This window comes from Desmodus rotundus, chromosome 6 (genome assembly GCF_022682495.2).
Source record: "Desmodus rotundus isolate HL8 chromosome 6, HLdesRot8A.1, whole genome shotgun sequence".
Taxonomy (NCBI): Eukaryota; Metazoa; Chordata; class Mammalia; order Chiroptera; family Phyllostomidae; genus Desmodus; species Desmodus rotundus.
In genome coordinates, this window is record NC_071392.1 from 153,328,275 (window position 1) to 153,350,210 (window position 21,936).

General features: G+C 49.6%; 1 protein-coding gene across 1 annotated transcript in view; it reads left to right on the forward strand.

Moving 5' to 3' along the window:
- Positions 1-21,936, forward strand: part of DOCK2 (dedicator of cytokinesis 2) — a 355,926-nt gene that overhangs the window by 279,818 nt on the left and 54,172 nt on the right. The window contains exons 30-32 of the mRNA XM_024576730.3: positions 8,201-8,279; positions 18,038-18,138; positions 18,229-18,287. Coding sequence (XP_024432498.2) covers positions 8,201-8,279; positions 18,038-18,138; positions 18,229-18,287 — 239 coding nt within the window. The remainder of the gene's footprint in view (positions 1-8,200; positions 8,280-18,037; positions 18,139-18,228; positions 18,288-21,936) is intronic.

The window sequence follows — 21,936 nt, forward strand, 5'->3', positions numbered from 1 at the left end:
GTCCCACGCTCGGTTTAATGCCTTGTTAGCACCACTGTCAAATCCTTTTATTTGTTTGTTTATTTATTTATTTACTTATTTATATATTTTTAATCCTCACCCGAGGATATCTTATTGATTTGAGAGAGGGACAGAGAGAAACATCCATCGGTTTCTTCCCGTACACACCCCGATAGGAGATCTAACCCGCAGCCTAACTGTGTGCCCTGACCAGGGATCAAACCTGCAGCCTTTTGCTGTATGGGACTTCAACCAACTGAGCCACCCAGCCAGGGCCCACCTTGAAATTCTTAATCATTTTTCAACACGGCAACTCACGTTCATTGCGCACTGAGCTCAGCAAGGTATGTCGCTCGTCTGCCTGATGTCCGTGCCCAGTCATCCTGTGTTGGGGTAGCAGCCAGCTCCTAAACGGTGTGTGAATCCCCTCACTGCCTGCCCACTGGCCAATCCTGTCTTGGGGTTTTGCCAATTACAGGAAGCACCTGGTGAGTCATCTTTGACTCACCCTACACTTCGGATGCTTTCAACTGTTCACTGGAGTCTGCTGTTTCATAAATCTATGACTCTGCTAAACAATGACTCTTCTCCCTTCTAGACCAAACCCAACCTGAAAGCATCCTTCCAGTCCTTGGCCATATGATTTCTCCTTTGTGAACCCTTCTAGGACTCCCTTATGATAAGAGAAAGTGCTCCCTCCTTTCTGCTGCCACACAGGCCCATATTCTAGAGCTTAACTCCACTGTGCTATAAAAGTCTCCCTTTGTATGCCTGTTCTGCCTCTAGAGAATAGGCCTCTTGAGGGCAAGCACTCAGTTTTATCCATTTTATCTCTGTGTTTCCATAGAGCCTGCCATTCATAAGTCTGTATAATGAATCTGTGTTTCTGATGGGTACTTACTGATCAGGATTTTTTTTAAAAAATTCAATTCAAATTTGCCTAAGAGAAAGAAAATTTACTGGAGGATCAGACAACGGAAAGATCCAGGTTTATGGCTTCAGGTATGGATGTATCTAGGTGCTCAAACAATGTTGTAGGAAATCTGAGTCTCTGCCTCCGCTCTCCTCTGTTGGCTTTATTGTCAGGCAGATGCTGCCTCTGTGGTGGGGAAAATGGGCTGTAGAAGTTTCAGATGTATATCTTGTTGGATTAGTGACTGCAGTAGAAGGAAAAGGCCTCTCCCTCAGCAAAAGTCCCCAGGCTCATCTTCCACGGTTTGGCTTGGGCTACATGCCCATCCATAGCCTCTGTGGCCAGGAGAATGAAATACCTATTTCATTAAGCTTGGGTCACATGACCCATCTGCAGGCCATGGTTAGTTCTACCCAAAGCATAAAGTCTGGCAGCAAAGGGGGAGGTAGGGGAAATGGTCCTCCAAAGGAAAATCAGGGAGGTGTTACCGGAAGGAGGAAAGGATGGTGGAGAAGCCAATCAATGTGTATCCATTCACCAGGGGTTGGGAGCCCTGCCCCCTCGGCCGCCTTTTCTACAGTCACTCTGCAGGAAACTCAGGGAAGAGCTTTGGAGACATGTTCCCTCCTGAAGTCCTAGCTAGCTGTGGACCTTATTCTTTTAGGGGAACAGGCCCCCAGAAATGATATAGTAATCCATTTATACCTATAAAATCAGAACATAATCTTCTAAGGGACCTATGAGAATGGAATTGTCTCCAAAATAGAAATATTTGTATCTCTAAAGGATCAGCTAAGGACTTATATCTCTACATTAAAAAATTTTAAAAAAGCTAGGCCAAAAACACAGCCTGGGTTTCAGGCTTCTTGGTTCTGCTACCTTCTCTTTCTTGGGGAGTCATGTAATCTCTTGGAGGTACTTAGCACAGTGCTGGTATCTCAGGAGGTACTGGTTCCTCACTGAAGGAAGCATCACCGTCTCCAGGTGCAGCGTGAGCCCTGCACTAGAGAAGCTTGGGCCAGAGAAGATGACCAGTCGTGTGGCTGCAGGCACACAGATCAGCGAGTGGGACCCCTTCCTCATCAGGCCACAGCAATCCCTTGCGTTTATGGACACTTGACATTTTCTCACTGTTTCTGCTGGTTGTGTACAGTGTTATAACAGCTTACACGTATTAAGCACCCAGATCCCCCACTGTCGTGAGTACTTTACACTGGCTAGCTTATTGAATCCTTGCCACAACTTAGTGATGCGGAACTGTTGCAATCTGCATTTATATACGGAAGACTGAGGCATGGAATAGAGGCGTAGCTCTCTCGGGGCTGCATTGCCAATCGGGGACAGAGAAGCCACGCCTGCTCTTCATCTCTGCTGCTTTATCCTGTAAACCAGTGAGGCTCAGATATTATGTGCATCGTACACATGGGCCAGCTGCCTGCGCATTGGTCCAGACAACTGAAAGAGGCCCAGTCTGTGATTGCCTGCACGGAGGTCTCCGTGGGCTCTTTGGCCAGTACAGTGACCTAGTCCTGACAGGCAGCTGGCCACGGGGCTCCGCTGCACCCCTAACCAGAACCCCATGTTACAGAAGCATCGGGGCACTTCGGGGAGCCATGCCCTGACACCGAGCTGTCACCTGGTGGCTCGCTCTGACCTCTCAGTGCCTGGGCTTCGGTGTGTTTGAGCGGAGCAGCTTCAAGGCTCTGGGAGAATGGGTCTCTCACCACCTCGAGGTGGGGGAATAAGAACTCCTTCCCTGGCTCCTTGTTCCCATCTTCCAGTTTCAGCCCGTAGACTCCCACGAACATGCCATGAGCCCCAGCAGCAAGGCGAATGGGATCCAGACCGGCCCTCTCTCTCCCCGGGCATCCTCACCAGAAAGGGGCTGCCCACCTCTCCCATTCATGTCGTACAGACTGTGCGGGCGGGTAGGTTGTCACATCAAAGTGTGTTCAGCCTCAGATCCACCTGCCTCAGGGCTGCAAGGTGGCTAGGCAGTTAAGGACAGCAGCCACTGACTTGTGGTGATGACTCCAATGTGCCGGGGCACTGGGCCACCGGCCTTATACGCTATGTGTCATTTGACCTTCAGCTTTGCCACATGCTCCCTGGTTGTCCCGCTTTTGGACTGCCTAAAAAATTACATTGACTGCCTTCCGGGCCTGGGTGCCTGTATTGGGTATCCAGGGGACCCTTCATAGGCTGCCGGCCACCCAGGGAAAACTGCCCGAGTCATGTTGGTCCTGCCCCCTCTCAGCCGTGGGTGGAGCAGCAGGTGGCCAGGACAGAGGGTGCAGGGGCTCTGTGTGTGGCAGGCGTGAGCAGAAGCATGTCTGGTGCCAGAGACCATGCAGTCTGCTCAGGGAGCCAGTCTGCTTTCTGGGGACTTGCATAGGCTTTGCAGAAAGACAACCCTGAGTTTGGGGCTGGACCCTGCTGCTTCTTAGCTGTGTGAATGTATAGGAATTATTTGATCTTTCCAATGCTTAGTTCCCTCTTCTGTTCAGTGGATGTAACAGTAGCACCTACCTCAGTTTGTAGAATTAAATGAAACAATGTCTCAGAGTACTTAGCACAGGGTATATGAGTGATAACTATAATACTTCATCATCGCTATTGTTAATGAAGGGAGCTTACAGCTTGTGTTGAACGGAGTCACCGAGATTTCCTTGTGGACAGAATAGCATGGTGGTTAAATACCGAGGTTCTGAAGGCAGCATATCTTTGTTTAAACCCTGGTTCCACGTGTACCAATTGTGTTATTGCCCAGGTGGCAAACGCAAGGCCCGCAGGCCGAATCCGGCCCTCCACCTTGTTTTATCTGGCTCGGCACCTTGTGTCTACCCAGCGGCAGTGCCGAGCTCTTGCTTAACTGTTAAGGAGTAGTTACATTGATACAGTCCTGTAGTTACATTGATACATTCCTAAAGTTTACATTTGGCCCTTTGAAGGCAACCGCAAGGCTGATGTGGCCCCCGGTGAAAATGAGTTTGACACCCCTGGTTGAGAGAGTTCCCTAAAGTCACACCTCTCAAATGGAGATAAGATCTAACTCAGAAAGTTACTGTGACAATGGAAGGAAGGGAGGGAGGGAGGGAGGAGAAAGAAAGCATCCCAGCACTGAGCCCAGAGCACATTCCTGGTGACTGTGGCTGTGATTATTATTGGCCTTGTCAAGCCCGCTACACATCATAGCCGAGATGCAGGAAGCGTTAGGCTGAGAACTGAGCATGACCTTTGTTTTCAACAATTCAAGTTCTCTGTTGAAAGTCTTTCCCCAGAAAGAGCTGAATGTTTTTTTATTCTAATCCTCTTCACCATATTAGTGCTTAGGCTTTAAGTACAATTACTTTGTTTTTTAAATGAAGACAAAAGGCCAACTTTCCAAACCCAAACATGGGAAACCAAAGGTGGATGGCATGCTGATTCCCACAGTGTGGCTGCAGAAGAATCCAGAGAACGAGAGGAACCTTGACTGGCTGTCCCCCAATTTTCTGGGCTACCAGTGCCCCCATCAGCACAGGGGGCCGGTCAGTTTCTGGTCATTGCACCGGCCTTTGAGAGCTGGGAACGGGGCCAGGACCACAGTCAGTCTGAGCTGTTACTGAAACCACGGATAACTTTGTTGCTGCCGAGAATGTGCGAAACTCCTCATGCCAGCCTCACATCAGAGTCCGAAATGTTTCTGCGTGATGTGACAGCCACTCCACGCATTTCCCTCTGGGGAACCAGATACTGATCTGGGAGGAGGAACTATAGACGTTTCTCTGAAGACATATGAGCAAATGACAGAAGAGCAAAACCAAAGAAATGTCACGCTTTGGCAGCCTGATAGGATGACGGGTTTTGTGGGACTCTGTTTCCTGTCTTCCCAGGGTCCTGCCTGCCTCAGAACAGGTACCTGGCTGTCCTTGTGCCCTGACTGTGCATTTTGGGGTCAGTCTCTGCCTTTGGAAGCAGAAGGCAGCCTCCCGGAGGGTTCTGAAGTAGCCGTAGCTGCTGTGTTACTGCTGTCACCAGGCACTAAGTGTCAGGCACTGTGTGTCACCAATACTGTGATTCAGACACTGTGCTCGGTCAGCACTCACTGTGCATCTGTCACTGAAGCCTGCAGCCCCCCTGCGAAAGGGGTACCATCCCTGCTATTTCACATGCAAGGAAACGGAGCCATCAAAGGCGATATTAACAGGTCCCAAACCTACACAGGGGAAGCAGCAAAGCCAAAGCCAAGAATTATATCCAATCATCTGTGTGTGTGTGTGTGTGTGTGTACACATCTGGTGATCCTAACGCATATCCCTCTTTGTTCAAGAAACTTTTAAGTGTTTAATGAACACCTGAGGGTTCCCCACAAGCAATGTCTGGTTTAGCAGTTGCTATAGGGGGCCCCACCCCCTCTCTTAGCCCACCCCCAAAATACTTGTAGCTTTGGTGGGCATTTCTCATGCCTCCTGGAAGCTTCCTACTGATTTCATTCTCTGGCTGCAGGAGAGTTTCAGCCCCCTCACAGAGCAGGCCAGCAGTGCCAGGGACTTAATGGCCATTGAGAGCCACATTCAACCAGTGAGGAGCTGGCTTTAATGGATAAACAGCCCAGCTCCCTCACTCCCTGGGAAGGACATACTGACGGGCAAGTGCGTTCTGTACAGTCCCCCAGAAGTTCCTAAGCAGCACTGAGTTTCAATTATTACCCAGAGCAATGACCTTCAAATAAATACTTCCTTCACTGGCTTCACATTGCGTCTCGGGTAGATCAATTGGCATTTCCCCCGGATCGGCCACTCCACAGAGAAATTATTGATGTCCACTGTCACTCAAAAGTTATAGACAGTTGTGCAGGAAAGAGCTTGCCACCGCCCTCTAAGATTTTACCAGCACATAAACACACGTGACGAAGGCTCGGCCATAGGTGGGCATGGAGCACCTCAGAGGTGACTGCAAACACCCAGGACAAAAACGAGGGGGGCTTGGTTCAGGTCAGTGGCAGTGGGGTGATAAAAAGTGGTCAAATTCGGAATGTATTTTGAAAGCAATGTTAAGAGATTTTGCTGACAGGCCAAGTAAGTATTGGAAGTGACAGAAAAAAGTCAAGGATTCCACCAAAGGTTTCCCCCTCTACTCCCCTTAAGCAATTAGAAGAAAGGACTTGTCCCCCACTTGGATGGGAAGGCTACAGAAAGAGAACAAGTGATAGGAGTTGAGTTTTTGACACATGTATTTGAGATGCCCATTAGTCATCCAAGCGAGGATGCAGAGCAGAGAGCTGGGAGGCAAGCCGGAGCTCAGGGAGAGGCCAGCAGTGAAGATGTACAAGTTCGGGGGTCAAAGCCATGCAGACTGGAGAGCAGATGAGATCATGGAGGGAGTCTCTGATTTCAAAGAAAGTACAGCAGAGGAGACACATTACTGGGCGACAAAGATGAGTCATCCTAGACCATGAGGAATACTGGGGGAGGAAGCTGCGGTGAGTACCCTTTGGGGGACAGGAAGGTGCAGCAGACACTGCCCTGAAGAGATGAGAGGAGAGGGGCATTGTGTACAGAGGAAGAGCACCACTGTGCACTCAGAAAACAGCCAGAAGCACAAGGGAAGAGTGAGAAATGAGTCTAGAAAAGAAGGTTGGAGTCCAATCACAGACAGCATCGACTGTCAAGAGAGAGAGTTTGGACTGGTCCTGTGGGCAGCAGGAGCCTTTGACATGGGTGATTGACATGACTGAAGCTGTCCTGTGGGGCAAGGTGCTCCTGAGGTTGAAGGGACAGGAGACAGGAGGCTGCGAGACCAGTTAGCAGGGCGTGGCAGGAGGAAGGAGAGGAAGGGGCAGACAGGAAGACACTGCAGGAACCAAAATGCTACATGCACATAACATTTGATCAGCACTACCCCTCTGAGGATGAGACTGGAGATGAGGTGCGTATATAGCAGGAACAAGGGGGCACAGAGAAGAGTGATCATTGACACTGCTTATAGCCGAAAAGGCCGTGAAACAACCGAAAGGTCCAGGGCTAAGAGACTGATTAAATAAACTGTGATGCAGCCACACAGTGGAATGCCTTTCAGTGATTAAAAGGGGTGATACACGAGGTCTGTCTGGAAAAAGTCCAGTCATTGTTAGTGTAGCGATAATGGTTTATTGATGTAACCTGGCAGCCAAGGAGAGTGGACTGGAATGCAAATGCATGAACAAGGATGACTTCACTGTACTAGTCAGTAAGGGCAGTAGACACCATTGAGTGAGCATGTGTACTGTGTGGCTGTCACACTCAAAATGACTGAACTATCAGAGCAACGAATCTGCATCCAGTTTTGCGTTAAGCTTGAACATTCCTCTGTGGAAGCTATTTGGATGAGTCAGAAGGCTGCTGCTATGGGCAACTGGTGATTGGCAGTTTTATCACGACAATATACCTGTTCATGCATTACCTCTCATGCAGAGTTTTTTGGTGAAACATCCAATTGCCCAAGTAACTCAGTGCCCCCTACAGCCCACATTTGGTGCCCTACCATGTCTGGCTTTTCCCAAAACTAAAATCACCTTTCAAAGGGGAGAGAGATTTCAGACCGTCGATAAGATTCGTAAAAATACGACGGGGCCGCTGATGGCGATTGGAAGAATTGTGTGAGGTCCCCAGGTGCCTGCTTTGAAGGGGACTGGGGCATCATTGTCCTATGGACAATGTTTCTTACATCTTGTATCTTCTTCAATAAATGTCTCTATTTTTCATATTACATGGATGGATCCCTTCTGGACAGACCTCATATATCTGAATTCATGGGCATGAAAGGAACATACAGTGTACTCTCGAGTGAAAAGGACAGGCTGCGGAACAGCATTTATCATTTAGCCCCCCTCCTCCCAGTGATGTCTGTAAAACAGCATTTGTGCACGTATGTCCAGGGAGACCATTGGCATTCATCAAAATGTCAACGATGGCTGACTGCAGATGACAGGATTTGGTGGTGTGGTGTGGTTTTGTCTGTTTAGGAAGGGGGCAATTTCTGTCTTTCTGGATGGCATGCATTTCCTGCCCTGAGCATGCAATAGTTTAAACAAAAGATGATACAGCTTTCATAAGGAAGTCAAACAGATGGTCTTTGAGTCCTTGCAAGGCAAACGGGGGCCCCAGGTCTACAGGGTGAGCAGGTGTTAAGGTGGGTCAGCTGACCTGTCCCTTGAGTCTTCGGGAGCCTGTCTGAGGGATCTCTGGTCTGGAGCACGGGGGGAGGGGAGGGGCGCCTGCTACAGACCACTCACCACTGGCCTGGTGACTTTCTCTCCTCTTCCAGGGTCTTCCTGAGAGCTATCAACAAGTTTGCAGAAATCATGAACCAGAAGTTCCTGGAACACACGAACTTTGAGTTCCAGGTGAGGAGGGGGCCCCCAGGGTGGCTCTGGCCTCCCGGGCTACATGTCCTACTGCGTTCACGGGTGTGCCTGCATCTCTGGTGGCTCCCACAGAGGGTGTGGGCAGGGCGGGAAGTGTCAGGGTCTGGAACCGGGCGCTGATGCAACAATCATTAGATGAGCAGCATATGCAAATGTGATCGCATAACGAGTCTTGTGCTAACGAGGGCACTTGCGCTCATTCGTCGTCAGAGTGGGTGCCAGCTGCCAAACACTTTCTTACTTTTCTACTCACTGGAGCCTATGAGGCAGACACTCATAGACACTGGAAAACGAGTACGTCTCTGCGACTTTCTGATTCTTCCAGAAGTCACTCTGAGCAAGCTCAGAGAGGACCTGGGGTGACCGGCGAGCTACAGGGCCTTCAAGCATGTCCCTGGGGCAAACACAATGACATCTGCTCAAAAGCCAGGCAAGAAGTACCAACTCTTGAAAGCCTTGTGGAAAAGTCCAGTCTGCTGCCTCTTGCTGGAGATGGGAGAGAAAGCCCCCCCAAAAGGGGGTCCCCAGCATCCCCTTGTCCTCAGCATCTCCTTCAGTGCCAGCTTAAAGAGCAGCCAGTGACCTGGGGCCATGGCATTCTCTGCCCACTTACCAGGGGTGTCCAGTCGCTATCTGTGCTTTGGCCTCTGGCCAGCTCAGCCCCGCAGGAAAGGCCTGGGCTGCACCCTTGCCTCGGCTGACTCATCTATAAATGCCTGTAACACCTCCCCCTGCCCCTTCATAGGGTTTGTCCAGAATTGGAATGTGCCGAGGTGCCTGCCCGGGGAATTCCCTTTTAAGCCCACCAGTATCCTCTCAAATCCTTCTCCCCCAAAGAGGCCTCCACTGCCCAACTCCCCTGGGAGGGCCCCCGCCAACCCCACGGCCATTACGTGTCACCACTTGGCCTGCCATAGTCTTTTCAGAGCACTAGATGTGACTCTCCTTACTGTCCACACGCGCCTGCTCTCTCTTTCCTCTGGTAGGGCGTAAGCTGCGTGAGTGCACAGACTTGGCCTCCCAAACACGCCGCTCTGTGCCTGGCACCCAGTGGCTCCCCTTGGGAAGACCACACCTGGCCCGAGGCCTCTGAGGCCCACTCTGCTGGAGAGCACCAGCCTATAAGTGTTTAATAAACATTCTATTTGAATAAGATTTTCCCCCACTACCTTGCATTCAGGTCAGACAACCCGAACTGTAACTGTTATAAGAGTTGCTGCCGTTTTCTGACGGGCTGAACCCGTGCATCCCACGAGATCCCATGGGAAGCATTTATGGGCATTGTCTTCTCCGTCCTTACCACTACAAGGTAGTGCCTGTTAGCATTTTCTTCTGCCGGAAGGATGTGGGAGCTAAGACTCCGAGGCGATGAGTAGGTAGCCTGAAGTCACACAGCACAGCATGGCAGAGTTGGCATTAGCGCACAGCAGTGCGGCACCAGGCCAGCAGGTCACATGCTAGACGTGGAGCTTCACCACCGCGATCACCCGACTGCCTGGCAGCGTCTGGGTGACCGTCAGAAATAAACCCCTGATATGGGAACGAAATGTGTTGCTTTGCTGTGCGAATGGGAGAAGAGCTCGATCCCCTTCCACTGTGGCCCAGGCTCCCACAGGCTCCAGTAGTGAGTGTGTTTGGGGAAGTTAATAAGGCCATTGTTCTTTGGAAGGGGCAGCTTGGAACAGCACCCCGAGGGGCCAGGGCGAGGCCGAGTTGGGGCCATAAAACCGATGGCTGGTTTGTCCACGCCCTCCTGCGGTGCCGGCAGTTATAGCCTCAGACCTGGTTTCCTGACTCTGGAGCTGCCCTGTAGTCCCTGGGAAGCTCAGCTTCTCTTCAGGCCATTCTTTGAGGTTTTATCCTGTTTTCCTGGACGAAAAGCTGCACCTGAGAAATGCTCAGAGCAGCAGGGGTTTTATCCATGGATTACTAGTGCTTGTGAGCTGTGTGACTTTAGGCAAATTACTTGACCTCTCTGTGGCTCAGTTGCCTCCACATCAAAGGATGACGCTCGTAGCAGCTACCTCTGTGGACTGTTGGGAGGATTGAGTGAATTGTCACATGACGCTCTTAGAACAGTGCCAGGAACATGGTAGCTCTTTATAATTATACTAATTGTTATCACTTTGATCGTGACAATGATGATGGTCCTGAATGTGTCCAGTCTGGGAACTCATCTGTCAATTCTCGGTGAGCAGGAGAGTAGAGAGGCATCTCTCTGGTCACCGCACCATTGCCTAGGGCCATCAGACTCACAGGGTTGTGTAAAACAGGAAAGTGGCCAGTGCTGTGAAATGAAATGTCTCCTTTTCTAATGAGACTTCCATAGATATTTAGTGAGAAGTACTCACGAACAGGATCATTTTTTCAGCCTTATCTTCGCTGTCCTCAGCCCACGTTCTCCTCACCCCGTGTGAGAATGGATTTGTTCTCTGTACCCTGCCTGGAACATGCCTTGTTTCTTCTTACGGGCTCATTAACTATGCATTTAATATCGGCAGGAACCACATCCATCACTAAGCTCCGCTGGCCTTGGCAGCCGCTGTCCAAAGGAGGGACGGGGCACTGAGATTATCCCAGACGTCTTTTCCGGAACTGTGGCTTTATGATTCAAAGAGCAAAAGCTAGAAGCTCTGTAGGTGGCTCTGTAGGTGACGAGACCTGAGAATTACACAAATGATGTTTTCCGCTTGGGGCTAAAACAATTTGCATTTCCAGGCCCTGTTCAGGATGCTGGGCCCTGGCATTCACATCCATTTGCATGGTCAGGGAACACCAAGTAAGGATGTGGAATTCATCTCGGCAAGGATTTCTGTTTGGGAGTAATTTCCACGGGGCCAGGCTACTGCAACAGGCTTTGAGGAGTTCAGAAGCCCTGCCCTCAAGGATTATGGAGTCTGGATAGTAGGCTGTAAATCCGTCTCCTAGCAGCCAAGCTTTCAAAGAAGGTGACTAACCTTTATCACGCATCTCCTTAGGACATTCTGATGCTCATTATAACCCTGTTAGGTTGGGATGATATACCCATTGTGTTGGCGAATAAACTGAGCTTCAGAAAAGTGGTTGATCTTTCTTCGTAAATATTAACTTATTAACACTGATGAATATTATAGGTCCTCTAAGTACTCAGTGGTGTGGCTAGGGTTCAGGCCTGTCTGCAAAGCCCAGGCTCTTTCCAGTCTCCTGGACTGTCTCTTAGAAACACGCTGCCTCTTGAATCTGAGAGACAGCTCTATTTAGTTCCAGAAATACAGTCTGTCCTTGTTAGCTCTTGCTGGGCCTGGGACAGAGAGCTGTACGACAGTGTGACAATTGCAGGCTTAGGCTCTCCCCATAGGAAACTCTGATCAGCCCAGGAATCAGAGGTTACACCTCGGATGTGCTCTTTGGCTCTAGGAGAATTGTTTCTGCCTTAGGCGGCTGTCTGGTTGCTGCTAAAATCAGTCTCTCTACTTGGAAAGCTCTAATTGGCTCTGCATTTGGTAATTCCAGCCCTGGCCTAGAGGCATTTCTGGATGAGCTTCTGGGCACCAGACCCCCTTGGGATCAATTTTTGTTTTGAAATAATATTTATTTTTTAATTTTTATTTATTAATTTTAGAGAGATAGAGGAGAGTAGGGGGAGAGAGAGAGGAACATCAATTTATTGTTCTACTTATTTATGCATTCCTTGGTTGAGTCTTGTATGTGCCCTGACCGGGAATCGAACCCACAGCCTTGGTGTATTGGGATGATGCTCAAACCAACTGAGCTACCCAGGCAGGGCAGGATTATTTTTGAACCTGTACTGGAGAAGCCTGTGAAATGAAGTTTCTAGGTTCTTCCCAGCCATTAGAGGAGAAATGAGGGCAGGCTTTGTCTTATCATGGGAAATGTCATTAGTGATATTAAAAATAAAATAATAAAATGAAATAAAATAAAAGTGCAAGGAGGAGCACACAGAGGGGAGCACTCACCAAAGCCTGGAAGATGCTCACAGCACCACCTGCCCAGAGGCCCACAGTGGGACACCTCCACCAGGCAGAAAGATGGCCACATGTTTGGGATGGCTTCTTTGGCCCTGCCTGCTTCAGCTTGAGGCCCTAGAGAACCTCTGGCCCGAAGTCCCTACCCTGAGTCCATATCTGCAAACTTCCACTCCCAGAATCAACCGTATCCCCAGAACGGGCATGACAGCTGCGCCTTTGTAGCTCATGGGAGGGCGTACTGATTGCACCAGCTGCTGGGCACTTTTTTCCCCACCTGGAATTTGGGGTAAATGATAATTCAAGGCCATTAGAAAGAATCTAATAAGATTAAAAATCCATGATCCCTCTGCCCTCCAGGCTGTAAAACGTCACATGAACCAATAGAAACCTTCACCAGCAACAAAGGCTAAAGGAAACTGAGAAAGGAGAAGAAAGTGATTTTAGCGGAGCCCAGAGGTTAGAGAATACGAGTTCTGGAGTGAGATGAACTTGGAGTCAGAAGCCAGCTTCACCAGTCTGTAGCTCTATGACCCTGGGCAAGTTATCTAACCTCTCAGGGCCTCAGCTCCCTGCTCTTTAAAATGGGGGGGAATGATAATACAAATCTCAGAGTTTCTCAGAAGGATTTACCAACAACGCCTGCACAGCACGGGGCTCATTAGTGAACTCATTCAACAAATATTTTCTGAGCTCGTGCTGGGTTAGACACAACACTGGACGCTGGATGGGGAAGAGTGAATTAAAAGATGAGGCTCCTGCCTGCATGAGGCTTACCTCCAGGAGAGGAGACAGGACATAATCAGTTCCACTTAAAACGTGTCATAAATCCTGCGAACGGGGTGCGATGCGGGTGAATGGCGGGCGGACCTCCTTTGGTCTGGGAGAGCTGTGACGGCTTCTCAGAAACGACGTTTGCACTGAGATCACAAAACCGGGTGGGAATTTACCAGGCAGAGACCGCCTCATTTCGTCCTTGTAACTAACCCCTTTAGATGCTATTAGCCTCACCTTCCAGGTGAGGAACGAAAACTCCAAGATGTAGGGCGAAATGCCTGTGATAATGGAGCTGGAAATTGGATTGGAATCGAGGAAGGCAACCTGGGAGTGTCTATGAAAATGAACAATAAAAACAACAAAAGCATCCGCATAGCCCCTGTGCCTTCACCACGGCAACTCTAGCAAAGGATGCTACAGAACAGTCTCTCCTGCTTGCAGGGGTATGAACAAGGACGTCAGTCACAGCGCTGATGCAAAGGGAAAAAGAAGGCGGAGTCAAGCTAAATACCTACAAATTCCGGAATGGGTTAAAATGAAAGTACCTCCTTCCAACAGACTACCATGCAGCAGTGAAAGAGAATGAAGCAGATCCGTATGCTAATGTGCAAACATTTGCAAGATAGAGTTGTGAGAAAATAGGAAAGTACAGCAGGCTATGTAAGAGATGTCTATACATATATTGGTTTATATATATTAATTTTTGGAAGGATATCCAGAAAATTGTTACGATTTTCTTCTGGGAAATTAGATGAGGGTCCAAGCAAGACTGGATGGAAATAACTTTTTATTATTTAATCTTTTCTACCACTTAATTTTTTTTTACTATGCATGTATTACTTTTATAATTTTTTTGAGAGTTAATTTAAAAATTACTTAATTCTGGTTACATCTAATAGCAGTATGATTTTGGCTGGATTTTTACTGTTTACATCTGCGCGATAAGGGCATTTCATCAGAGAGCCCTTAAATTTATTCCAGCTCTAACCTTCTGTTGTCCCATGATTTCAAAATATTAAATTCCCAATCAAAAATCACCTCCCCTCTGCCCGCTTGGGAAAAGGGAGCCGTGTGTTTTGCAAAATCCCCTTGGGCTTCTCTGAGCCCGCTGTGGTGGGTAGCTAACAGGAATGCCCCCAGGCAGCTTGGGGCAGGGAGGAGAGCAAGATCTGAGACCTTTTGAAATAGCTGAAGAATTTCTCTAACAATACGGTAATCAAGAAATAACTTATTTTCTGGAACCCAGCTGTACTCAAGCTCTTGTGCTGAATATGCCATGGAGGATACAAATAAGTGGAAGACGGGACCCTTGGTACTTGAGGAGCTTACCATTGGAAAAGACAGGACGCATAATAAACGCTCTTCGACCAGCGCCACGCCTGTGGTGGGTGCCTTCATGCTCATGTTATTTCATCCAGCATGTATAACAATACTTTACGGTAGTTACCATTATGTTTCCCATTTCATAGGTAAGGAAAATGCAGCTCAGAAAGGTCAAGTACAATAAAGACAGCCCAGCTAGTAAGAGCTAGAACCCTTATCTGTGAGACCCTGCTCTTTGTGCTCTTAACCTCTGGGTGATACTGTCACAGAGAGTGAGTGGAGCCCAAGGCCAGGTGCAGTACCATGGACCCCAACTGCTCTGCAATCTGGGAAGGCTTCATGAAGGCGGTGGATCTTGAACTGGGCTCTGATGAAAGAATAGGACTTAGATGCAGCGGGTATGAGAACCGCAGCGGGTATGAGAACCACAACGAGCCAGGCCAAGGGAGCCAAGATGCTCGCGGTGTATCTGTGGAGTGTGAGCGGACCAGCCCTCCAGAACGGCAGCTGGTTGGGAGCAGAAGCACTGGAAAATGAACGAGGCCTGAAATGCCAGGTCAGTGCATTTGGTCCTATTCTTCAGGAGCAAAGTCAAGGAAGGATCGAGCTGTGGCCACTGCTCAACTCTCAGACATCGCACAGAGCCACTGACCGTGACAACCTTCCCTCCATTCCAAAGTTGGTCCCACAGAGCCCACGGCAGGGGCTGTGTGTGAGGCGCTTGGGGGCACCATTTCTGATCCACTAAGAAAAGGAGGCCCTGGATCTACAGTCTTATGGTCCGCAAAGGTCGTCAAGGAGGAAAGCCAGAAGAAAATCAGACCCACTTGTAAGCATGTATTGTACCCAAGAGAACTGAGAACACACATCCACACAAAAAGTTCCACAAAGATGTTCACAGCAGCATTATTCACAACAGCCGAAAGGTAGACACAACCTGAATGGCCATCACTGGATGGGTGGGTAAACAAAAATGTGGTACAGCCCACATTTTGGCGTAAGAGTGTTCAGCAGTAAAGGGAGTCAAAGTACCGGCACACATGACCACGCGGGTGAACCCTGAAAACATTCGGCTGGGGGAAAGGTCTTGTATTCTATGCTCCCAGCTCTAGGAAACACCAGACCGGGCAGCGACAGAAGGTGGATGCGCAGTTTCCAGGGCCTGAGGGGCAGGGAAGAATGGGGAGAGACTGCGGATGGGCCGAGGGTATATTTGGGGGTGATGAAAGTGTTCTAAAATGAGATGGTGGTGATAGTTGTACTACTTTGTGAATACACAAAAAACCACTAAATTATAGACTGTAAAAAGGGAATGTTATGATAAGCGAATTATACCTCAATTAAAAAAAAAAAGAAAATTAGGGATGAGGGGACAGAGAAAAGATTTTTGAAGGACTAAACCGGGTGGAAGAGAGGAGAGCGAGAGGCTCGGCTACATCTGACACATCTGTGTGTTGCCAGATATGGAGGTGGGGGGGGGCATTTCTGGAATTGCTCTCAAAAACCATAGCAATTCAACCTCCTTTGTTCTGTATCCACTTCCTATTATATCCTGACTGGCCTGATGAAATGCCCTAAAATCACACATTTCTCACCTAAAAGTGTCCCTTTCCATGTCCAGTGACCAGGTTTTCCCTTTTCCTGGCTTTTTGATTTATATTCTGGTCCTAAATGGGCAGAAGTGTAAACTCTGGGCTTCACAGACCAAAGGAGCGCATTTTCAAACCCTGCGCGTCACAGGGGCGCGGGGAGAAAAGAGTGGAGTGGCCCCAGGAGACCCGCCCCTCGCTGTGTGTTTGGGTAAGCCCGGTTACTGTGGAAACACAGGGCTTGGATTCGGCTTCTCAGGGTCATGGGGAAGCATTTGCAGGACTTTGAGGAAGGGAGTGATAGGGTCCAGCTGGTTTTAAAAGGTCCCTGGTCTCTGTGTGGAGAGTTGACGATGGGAGGCACGAGCCAGGAGGTATGTCCAGGGGTGACTTGGTCTGGTTTTGGACTCTGGGAGATAGGTTTCAAAGAAAGAAAGCACATTCCCTCAAAGGAACGTGAGTGGCACGAGGGAGGGACTGCAGCCTGGGTAAGCCCTGCCCTGGCCTCACATGGGAATAGCGCCTGGCACGTGGACATTCATTAACTATGTGTCAGTGTGTCCTCAGCCAAAGACTGACCACCGTGACGCGTGGAAAGAGCCCTGCGTGTCAACCAGAAGGCCTAGGTTCAAACCCAGCTCTGCCTCCACCTCCTCATCTGTAAAATGGGACTCATAATAGCTACCCAGTGTTGACAGCTGGAAGGAGGTACCTGGCCCATGGAAAAGTGAACTGTTTGTTTTATTTATTTCCAAAACTGGAACACATTGCCCATTTGAAAGCAATACCCTGGGCAGCACTATCGCTGTTATCAATGGTGGAGCTGCCTTTTATTTAGTCTTGTCCCTGAACCCACTGATGAACATCTTTGAATTAAGGATGAAGTTCTTAATGGTGGGTGATTTCTCCAGTCAGTTTTCCTCTCCTGCCATGCAGCGTTGACAGGGGGCTGAGAGTGGGTGGGCTTTGTCCAGCAAGGCTGCCCTCCACCTGCTCCACGCAAGGCCTTGGCACCTTGTAATAACTGCCCTTGAGTACCCCAGGAGCCCAGTTGTACTATTTGCTTTGGTCCCAAAGGAATCACTAGACTAACGAAAAGAACAATAAGGCTACAAAGTGCCTTTCAGCTCTTACTGAGATTCATGCCCTTTAAACACATTATCTCGTGGCGTCTTTCCTGCAGCCCTCTGCAGACGGGCTCACCGAGGCTCAGCAACGCCTGGGTGCCGGTCTCCACCTCTCAGGCTCTGTAGCGTGTGTCGGTGCCACGGTCACTGCGGCCAATCCCTTGGAGCACTTACCACGCACTGAATCGTTTGTTATCTGCTTCACCACACGAGCCAGAGGAGTGACTTCTAGTCTGAGTCCTTGCATTTGACACCAGCAGACCGTGCAAATGTTGAAATTAGGACAAGCCTGTATCTAAGCTGGGTCCTCGGTGGTTCCTGGCGGTGAAGGAGCATCAAAATCGCACAGAGTGCGTGTAAACGCACAGCTTTCCGGGGTTTGGCTCAGTGGGGCTGGGGTGGGGCCAGGGCATGCGCATTTCTAACAAGTGTCCAGGTGGTGCTACTGGCCTGGGGCCACGTTTTGAAAGCATTGAGCTAAGGGTAAGGAGAAGACAAACTATTCTAAGACACAGTGGTTGCTGGCTGGTCCTGTGAGCTGTCGGACAAGTTCCGGGAGGACTTCCAGGGAGGCCTAGAGTCCCCAGTCACCCTCTGATGCAAAGGCAGAGAAATCAGCTCACCAGGACACCCATCTGGGGTGGGTTATTGGTCTCTCATGAAACAAAATGAAGCAAAGCAAAACAAAATGAAAATCCTCTTCCTTGCCCAGACGCTGCCGTCAGAGAGGGGCTGGCCAGGGTCAGCGCCTGGAGAAATCCGTCCCTTGTCCTCGCGGTGGCTGGGATGTTAATTTCAGAGTAAGCGCCAGTTAGAAAATTGCAGTGCGCCGAATCAAACTGGTTCTGCTCCTGTCTTCTGCCATCTTTATAAATTATTCACATTACCCAGCATTGAATATGCCTCCCCACTTCAGACCCGCTCCCTGACTGTTCTCTATTCCCTTTCATTTACAGCTGTGGAATAACTATTTTCATCTGGCGGTGGCTTTTATCACTCAGGATTCTCTGCAGCTGGAGCAGTTCTCACACGCCAAATACAACAAAATCCTGAATAAGTAGGTTGCATGTTTGGATCTCCTGAAGGGGGAGTTTCCGGGGAATCTCTGAGACGGTGCCTGAAGCAGACTCTTTTTGCTCCTCCTCAGGTACGGGGACATGAGACGGCTAATTGGCTTCTCCATTCGAGATATGTGGTACAAACTTGGTGAGTAGGCACATGCACGCAGACGGGCACATCTGCACCAGCCGAGCTCCTTCTTGAAGACCATCTGTTAGAGGGCCATGGGGTTTCCCGCAGTGGGAACTTGAAATAACAGTTTATCGCTGTGTGCACCCCCGGGTCCTTAATGAGTGTCTGATGAGAGAGGGTACCCACCCCTACCTCCCACCCCCAAACAGCTGTGGATCTGCTTCTGCTTGGTGCCCCTGAGGGGTTAAGATGTCAAACTGGAATTTATAAGAAGGAGGAAGGGTCGGACTGCTGTGAGAATTCATGGGCATGTACATCACACGCATGCTTCCTGCTGATTGGTGGGCTGTCCTGCATCCTGCTTCTTATGTGATGTGTGATGTACAAAAGACCCTCCAACCTCATGGGGAGAATTGGTTCTGTGGGACAGCAGGGTCTTTTGTGACATGATCTGAGCCAGAAGGTGGCCCCAGAAGCTGTCCTTGCCTCAGTGAGCTAGAGGAATCATGTGTGAGCTGAGTGGTACCCGTGGGAAGGGAGATGGAGTCAGGGAGACATTTATTGAGAGTCTGAGTCAGGCCTGTCTGTGCTAAGGAGATCTTTTTTAATCTTCACATTACCTTCTGCAAGATGGAAAGCCTCCCCCCTCCTTTTATTGATCAGGAAACTCAGAGTGGGAAGTAAGTGGCTTGAGATCAAGCAGCTGCAAATCCCAGAGCTTGATTTTGCTTCCACGAGGACGGGGGCTGCAAACCTTGCTCAAAGCCTGAATCTTGCTCCATAAATATGTTCTGGAAGGGCAAAGGGACGGATGGAGGGATGGAGGGATGGATGGATGGATGGATGGAGGGATGGATGGATGAATGGAGGGAGGGAAGGATGGATGGATGGTAATGAGTAATGAGGTGTTTCCACCTCTGAGTTTTGGAGTCCTCTTCGACTCTCTGCTGCTGAACTGCTCTGCCCTAGGCTTGGATGTTGACCCTCTTCAGTTGAGACACTTGCAAGGACGGTGCCTGTCTCTTGGATTCAACTGAAATTACCCGCCTGACCTTGCTTCTTGCGTCCCCATCTGTTTGGACACAGCAGTTTCTTGCCCCCTCTGGCACGTCCATTTTTGCAGGGAAAGCATAGGGGATCGGCAGTCAGGCTGGAACCCATGCTTGCTTGCTGGCAGCACTGGGCTCGGGCTGAGGGCGCACACTGGGGACAGGAGGGCGGGGCTGTGGGTTGGCTCACCAGATCAAAGCGACAGCTGGGAACCGGGCCCAGAACAGACTGCCACATCTCTGCCTCGGGCCTTGCCCTGTCGTTTACAAGCTGTGAGGCCCAAAACAAGGGGACTGGGTGACCCTGGGCTAAGCAAGGGGAATAGCACCCTCTACCAGGGTGCTTATGAGGATCACAAGCGCAAACAGGGAGAGAATGAAAACACAGAGGCCACAAGGCTGTCAGAGTTTTTATCAGTATTTTCACGCTTGCCCCGCCAGGACAGAAACTAAGTTCCCTCTTCTGGCTCCTTAATGATCAACACCAGGCCTTTATCACTAGGGCCCGGAGGGCAGGGCCCAGGCAGCTGATGTAAAAGAGTGAAGGGAAAACTCCAAAACTCCATAACGCAGGGTGCTGCCCGCACGTGGGGGTGGGGAAATCTTTGTTGTGGGGGCTGCCGCCCTGTGCGCCATAGGATATTCAACAGCATCTCTGACCTCTACCCGCTAGGTTCCAACAGCATCTTCCCTAGTTGTGACAACCACAAAGTCTCTAGACATTGCCCAATCTCCCCAGGGCGGCTGGGGTATGAGGATGGTGGTGTGCGTGTGCAAAACTATTAGAAAGCCACTGTCCTAAAGAGATGCCATCTCTGCCCTGATTTTCCAGAAAAGCCTGCCTTTCCCAATCTACCTTTTATCTCTCCACGTTGGATGAGGATGGGGATATAAGAAGCATTTCATGTTTTCTTTACCATTACTCTGCAAGGGAAAAAAAAAACAGAAGAGCACGACGCAGGTGCAGGCCTACCTGGTCGCGGGCACCTGGCCTCAGGTTCAGGAGCGTGGGAGGGAGCAGCTGGGCGCACAACAAAGTGAAGCAGATGTACCAGCGGAGAGGGGCCCTCGCCGCCTGGCTCTGGCTCACTGCTGCCCTATTAGAATGCCAGGCTGATGCTGTCACAGCTTCTAGTTGTTCAAAAGAAGCCAGGGAACAGAATTTTCAAATGCATTTTCCAATTTATGAATATTGATAACTCATTGAAAGTCTTTAAAACATTGAATAGGCTCAGGGAAACACAGGGCCCAGATTTAGCTTGCATGTGAGTTTGCATTTTTTGCTTTGCAATAACAGCGGAGACTAGATAAAGCCCTGGTGGGCTTCCTCCGCAGGATCTGCGCACCACGCCCCTGGCGTTACCCAAATTACAAAACCAGGATCTGGGCTTTGTCTGCCTTTCACACAGCCTGCTCTTCCCTGAATGTCCTTCATGGTCATTGTTTTGCACACACAAGATTCTATTTAGATAGAGATTATATTTTGGCAGGCTTTCCTACGCTCCCAATTATGCTGAGGACTGAAAAGATGTTACCAAATATTCCACCTGCTTAGAACCACAGAATGTCAGAGCTGGAAGGGCCCTTTAGAGATCATATTGTCCAGCATTTTTCAAACATTTATTTTTTAGCCAAGGACCAATAGAAAAAGTCTGATGCTCAGTACATAGTTTGGATGAAAGCTGAGCAATTCTAACTGAAGTGGGGTTGGGGCCCCACAGCCTATTATAATAGGTCACTCCTGAGTGCCTCCCACAGACCCCTGGGGATCTTCAGGGGGGAAATCCTGAAGCACTTCAGATAATATTTTGAAGCTATAGTGCTGGTCAAACCCAGCATTTTACCAGTGGGGAAACTGAGGCTCAGAGAGGGGAAGAGGTATGTCCAAGGTCATAGAGTGGATTAGAAGAGATTCAGGACAAGCACTCTGGCTTGAGGGTTTGTCCTAAAGTATCACAGACTCCCTGCCGTTTGCAAATACCTGTGGGATGAATTACAGCAATGAAAAGATATACTTGTCAGGGTTTGAGGGTTGCGAGAACCAGAACACTGACTATAGCTGCCTTTATCCTTACTTATGGGGTGGTCAGGGCCAGGGCCGCTCTAGGATGCAGGCCAGGGGAGGCAGCTTTGCGTTCAGGGCGTCCATTCCTGCAGCATCACTCGGCTAAAGATCCAGTCTCCAGGGCACAGCATTCTATTGGCCTTCCCTGGATGGCCGCTCCATTGCTGCTCCCACCAAGCCTACGTCCATCCAGGGAGGCAGAGTTTCCCAAAATCAAATGTCTACTGACTCATGGGAGACAAAGGCCAGACAAAGGTCAGACAAAGCCTCCAATGTCCCCTGCAGAAAAACAAGAGCAAAGCATGCTTTTGCAAACCTGGCCACCTGCCTCACCTCATGGCCTAGCCTCCTAGGAAGAGGAGAGTAGTATGTCATCAGCTGGAAGGGGTTTTCCTGTTCCTCATTAGTTATCTGGCTGCTTCTCCTTGCCTGCCTCCCTCAGGGATAAGAGAACGGGAAGGGGAGGCCAGCCGAGTGCAGGGATGGCTCCCCAATCCCCACCCCGCGACTTCCATCAGATGCTGGCATGAGCACGCTTCCCCCCAGCATG